Raw genomic sequence first — 5,000 nt, 5'->3', positions numbered from 1 at the left:
AGAGGTTTAGCTTCACATACTAGAGCTTTAAAAACACAAATCTTCTTAAAAGGCTTCCTTGCCCACTTTTAAAGAAAGTTTCGAAAAACAATGCATTTATGCTCGCAGGGGTTCTTCAGCATCTCTGGGCAACACAAATACATGTACATCCAGCCTCCTGGCTTTGTACTTGCAGCACCGCTGCTCCTGCCTCAATCCCCAGGCCCCTGTCACTTCCTCCAGACAGCCCCAGTTCTGTGCTAACCTGCACACTTGGTTTCACAACTCGCAGCTCCCTGCTGCACTGGACTCCAATCTAACTCCTGGGTGGAGTCCTCCTGTCTCCCAGGGGGAGCCCTGAACATAAGTCAGCAGCTTTTTCGTAAAGATGGCCATACATCTATAGAATTTCTGCAGATTTTCTATGGTCAGATGGAAAAAGTGCAACAGATTCCTCCATCTACTCTAAACTGTGTGGATGGAAGAAACTCATGGGCCAAGCTTCAGTATCTTGCTGGTCGGCCCCGCTGGCTCTCAAAATCTGATTGGATGCAGGCATTGCTCAGTTATTTTGAGAGCCAGCAGGGCAGACCAACAAGATACCGAAGCTTGGCCCAGCGGGAGATTCCTTCATTCAAACAGTTTAGCGTAGATGGGGGAATCTGTTGCACTTTTTCCATCTCACCATAGAAAATCTGCAGATAATCTATAGGTGTATGGCCAGTTTAAGGGTTGTACACAGGTGCCCAATCATTAGGTGTTACTAAAACACAGGAATGGAGATTTCATCCCTCCCAAGTCTCTTAGAACTCTCCCTTTTCCAGGATCCCGAGCCAAATCCAGAAGGCCTGGAAAGAAATGTAAAGCCAGCTCTTTCCTGATAAAAGCATTTGCTTCCTGGAACTGCTCAGCCCCTTTGGCTGAGAGTCCTGGATGGCACCTTTCTCTTTTGTTAGCTTCAAACAGATCAGAGCAAAAACACACACCACTGCGTTCACACTGTTGCCCGATTCATTATTTTTGAATGAATGCAAACAGTTTAAAACACATGTTAACACACGCTGAAGTGCAATATGCTGTGTGTTGATTCTTGATGTGCAAAGTGCATTGCAAAGTGAAACACAAAGTGACACATGTTGACATGTGTTTTGATACATTTCTATTAGTTTGAAGACACATTAGTCAAAATGCAGAGGTATGTTTTTAACCACCTGCTGTCCGGCCGTTGTAATTAAACGGCCGGACAGCGGCTTCTTAAATGCGGGTGGGTGTTTTTAAACGCCCCGTCCCGCTCCGCTCATGCCTGCCGCTAGGCGGCGCATACGAGCGGGAAATCAGCGTGGAATGTAAACAGCCAGCGATGGCTGTTTACATACAAGCGTTTGGGCATCTGTAGAGACGCCCGATCGCTTGTAATATGCGTGCTGGTGTGCGCCCCCCTCCGTTGCAGCCACTGCTTGCGATCCCGAGCTCCGCTGTGCCCGGTGTGAGCCCGGGACCAGCACAGCAGCTCTGCGGCCGGAGTTCAGTGCACGATCTCCGTTTGATCTCCTCCTCCTCTTCGGAATGCAGGAAGAGATGTGTATTACATCACTTCAGCATTCCTCTGTCACTCTCCGGTACAGAAACCGGAGAGAAGCTGGTGAAGCAGGTGTTTGCTTCATCAGCTTCTGCGGAGGTCCCTAGGTGACATTAGACCCCTGATGTCTCCATAAAGAGGACCTGTCACTGAAAATTGGCTATCACAAAGGGGGCTTGTTAGTCCCCTATGTGATAGCAATAAAGTTAAATGAAAAAAAAAAAAGGTTTAAAAGAAGAATTAGTTCCAAACAAAATATTGAAAAATTAAGTCACATATAAAAGGTAATAAAAAATATAAAATTAAAAAATTAAAGTCCTCCGCCCTCCACATACACATGCAAACATGTGTCATGTGTCGAGTGCGCCTACATGCAGAAACGACAATTGCATCCATTACGCCGCACATGCTACATATCGCCGCGAACGTCGCAGTGAGAGCAATAACTCTAGGCCCATCAATCACTGATAACGCTAAACTGATGAGCGGTAAAAGCGTCACAATTTTGGGTATGGTAGTTTTTGCGAGTTCGCGGGGGCACGCAATTTTAAAGCTTGATATGTTTGGTGTCTATTTACCCGACGTGACCCCGTCTATTATATTTTGCCAAAAATTTGGGCAATAATAATTGTTTTATAACATAACGTAGGGAAAACTGTTTTTTTTTTCGAAATAAAAACCGCAGTGTTGATTAAATACCACCAAAAGAAAGCTCTATCTGTCCCCAAAAAATGGTATAAAATTAATTTCAGTACAGCATTGCATGACGGAATAAATGTCAGTCAAAGTAATGCAGCGCTGAATACTAAAAAATGGCCTGGACAGGAAGGGGGTGAAAAACACCCCGGTCAGCAAGTGGTTAATTAACTTTCTTTTACTAACTATTTTCAGGATAATAAAGAAAGATAATGTGTGCACAACCACTTTACATTCCCTAATACGGACTTAATACGTAACAGAAGGGTGCTAATTGTGGAGCTTATCCAGGAGACCAAAATACGCAGGCTAATTACAACTATGACTTAATCAATGCTTTTTTGAGAAATCCCTTTAGCAATAATGGAATTAGAACAAGGGGACTGGACACAACTGCAGTTTACAGATCTTCCAGACTATAGGCATGAAACCAGATTATGACTAAAGAAGACAGGCATAACAATAGCTCTTTGTGTGAAAGGATATGACCCGCCACTGAGAAAAAGATGGAACACTGGTTAGTTCACCAAATTTCCTTTTGTCTTATTTTTGTTGGATTGACCATCTAAAATTTAAAATGTGACAAAGCCAAAACTTATATTTAGGTCTAATTTAGATCAGATCAGGCACAACAATAAATTGGGTAAGATTTGGTAAAACAAAGTTGTTGATAGGTTAAACAGTATGTACTGATATAGTTTTAAATGGCAAATCTATTTATATGTAACAAACGGCCTGCTGCCTTCCCCATGTGCTTGTTGATATTCAGTGTTCTGGTCTGATGCATCTGCACACCTGGCCTCAGTCAAGTGTATTTAAATAGAGTTTAGAACATTCAGACAGTGCCTGCTCAAAGGCATGTGATTACTACTTGCCTGAACTCATTTTTTTAGATCGGTTACCCAATACAACTGGGTTTGTTCTCGTTTCGTGCCTCTTCTGACCTTCAACTTGTTTCTGATTACATTTGTCTAACATTAGCCCTGACTCTGCATGAGTATTTTTTTTTTACACCAGAAGGAGTTCCAAATGTGTTTATTTATATAATGCATTAACATGCGCTGCAATGTATTTTCAGATGCATTGCTCTCAATTCACAAAGCTTTAAGACGAGGAGAAGGCTCTCTATTTTAGCCACGTGACTCTATTTTAGCCATCTCACTGGATTCAGTGGAAAATAATTAAAGTATACTTATCATGGTGGGTTGGCATTGTGAATTGAGCCTGTTGCATTTTAGAGGTCTTTTACATATTCCAATGGAAAACAAAAGGTTTATGCTCCAAAAATGCAGCAAATGCACCCACTTAAACAGATTGGTGTGAACAGGCTTAATGAAGCCAATGGATTTTTTCAAGTATATGCATGCAGCAAAATGCAGGGGAGCTTATCTTGTGTGAACCAAGTCCTTAGCAGTATACAATTTAAAAGAGAAGTGGGTTACAGTATAAAATCATAATCCACGGTGGGAAAGTGAATCTTCAAAAATGCAAATTTAAAAAACAAGTAGGTAGTGATACACAGACTGAAATGCATTATCATACAGCTTACCTTCTTACGGACATCATATCCACACTGTGTATTTATCACCGATTGCTGTAAAATAGGCAGAGAAAAGAAAGTTAATAAAGCTGCCTATTAAACTAAACTAGGATAACTGGACCTTTTAGAAAAGATAATCCAAAGTAGTCACATTATCCATTTCATGAGATATCAGTGTTGCATTTTCAGATTTTTACCAAGGGAAGTATTTTTTGAGATCACTATTACAGAATTTCTTGAGCTTCCACCAAAACAAAGAATTTGTACAGTTTAATATTGTATTATTTTAACTGCAGCTGAGGAGACAACCAAAAATGATGCAGCTGTTGTATCTGCGAAGTAGGTCCCTTATTAGCCTATTAGCATAAATGTCAATCACCTTATTTTAATCTATCTAGCCATAAATGTTTATTTTAAGCTCCTTTACGTGGTCTGCTGATTCTGATGCTGCCAGATCACATAGGGGCTCATTAAAAAAAACACAGGGAGGCTGAGAAGTATGTGGATTCCACTGGTGGGATTTTTTTTAATAAAGGACAAAGCTGTCTTTGAACAAGAAATTTGTCTTACCTTTTATTACTATTGTAGAAGGGCACCCCACACTTCTCTCTACTCAGATTTTCACCAGTGCAGTTAAAATATTCATTCAAATTCCAGTCGTCTGGGCCCTGAGCACCACAACAATGGTTCTGCGAGAAAGACATAATGGGGGCAAATCAATAAAGAATTTAACACTGTTCTGGTGCTATGGCCGTATTAGAAAGTCCTGCTCTAAATTCACAAAAGCCGCACTAGTTTTCTTGCCATTTCCGATTTGTACAACAAATTCAGGTAGTTCTCATATTCTGGTTACAAATTATTACTGTGATACTGTGATGTTACTGTGATTACAATGATAAGGAAAGTGGAGGTAAACAAGACCTCTTCCATATCAGGGTAAATTACGTTGCAGGTTGCAGACAAAATTCTTTCTGAGACAATACTGCTACAGATTCATATACACCTTACCCACAGTTAAGTTGCGCCATTTGTTGATTAGACAGGAGACAGATTTCTAATGAATGTCTTAAAGGTTCACATGACTTGGAGACCAGAGGAACAGCTCTTACAATACTTATTCTTGATGCCAGTGGATTGCCTAAATCATCCTAGTATCAGAAACTCCCATTCTGGCATATTGACAATGCCAGCACACATTTGCAGTAT

The 5,000-nt window shown here is 40.9% G+C and overlaps 1 protein-coding gene across 1 annotated transcript in view; it reads right to left on the bottom strand.

Moving 5' to 3' along the window:
- Nucleotides 1–5,000, bottom strand: part of TSPAN14 (tetraspanin 14) — a 45,308-nt gene that overhangs the window by 4,390 nt on the left and 35,918 nt on the right. The window contains exons 6-8 of the mRNA XM_018555924.1: nt 4,375–4,483; nt 3,812–3,883; nt 285–302 (exon numbers count right to left, since the gene is read on the bottom strand). Coding sequence (XP_018411426.1) covers nt 285–302; nt 3,812–3,883; nt 4,375–4,483 — 199 coding nt within the window. The remainder of the gene's footprint in view (nt 1–284; nt 303–3,811; nt 3,884–4,374; nt 4,484–5,000) is intronic.

Source organism: Nanorana parkeri, unplaced genomic scaffold, assembly GCF_000935625.1.
Source record: "Nanorana parkeri isolate BGI_ZX_2015 unplaced genomic scaffold, ASM93562v1 scaffold218, whole genome shotgun sequence".
NCBI classification, from domain to species: domain Eukaryota; kingdom Metazoa; phylum Chordata; class Amphibia; order Anura; family Dicroglossidae; genus Nanorana; species Nanorana parkeri.
Note: the sequence above shows the minus strand (reverse complement) of the source record. Positions and strands in the feature narration are given on the sequence as shown.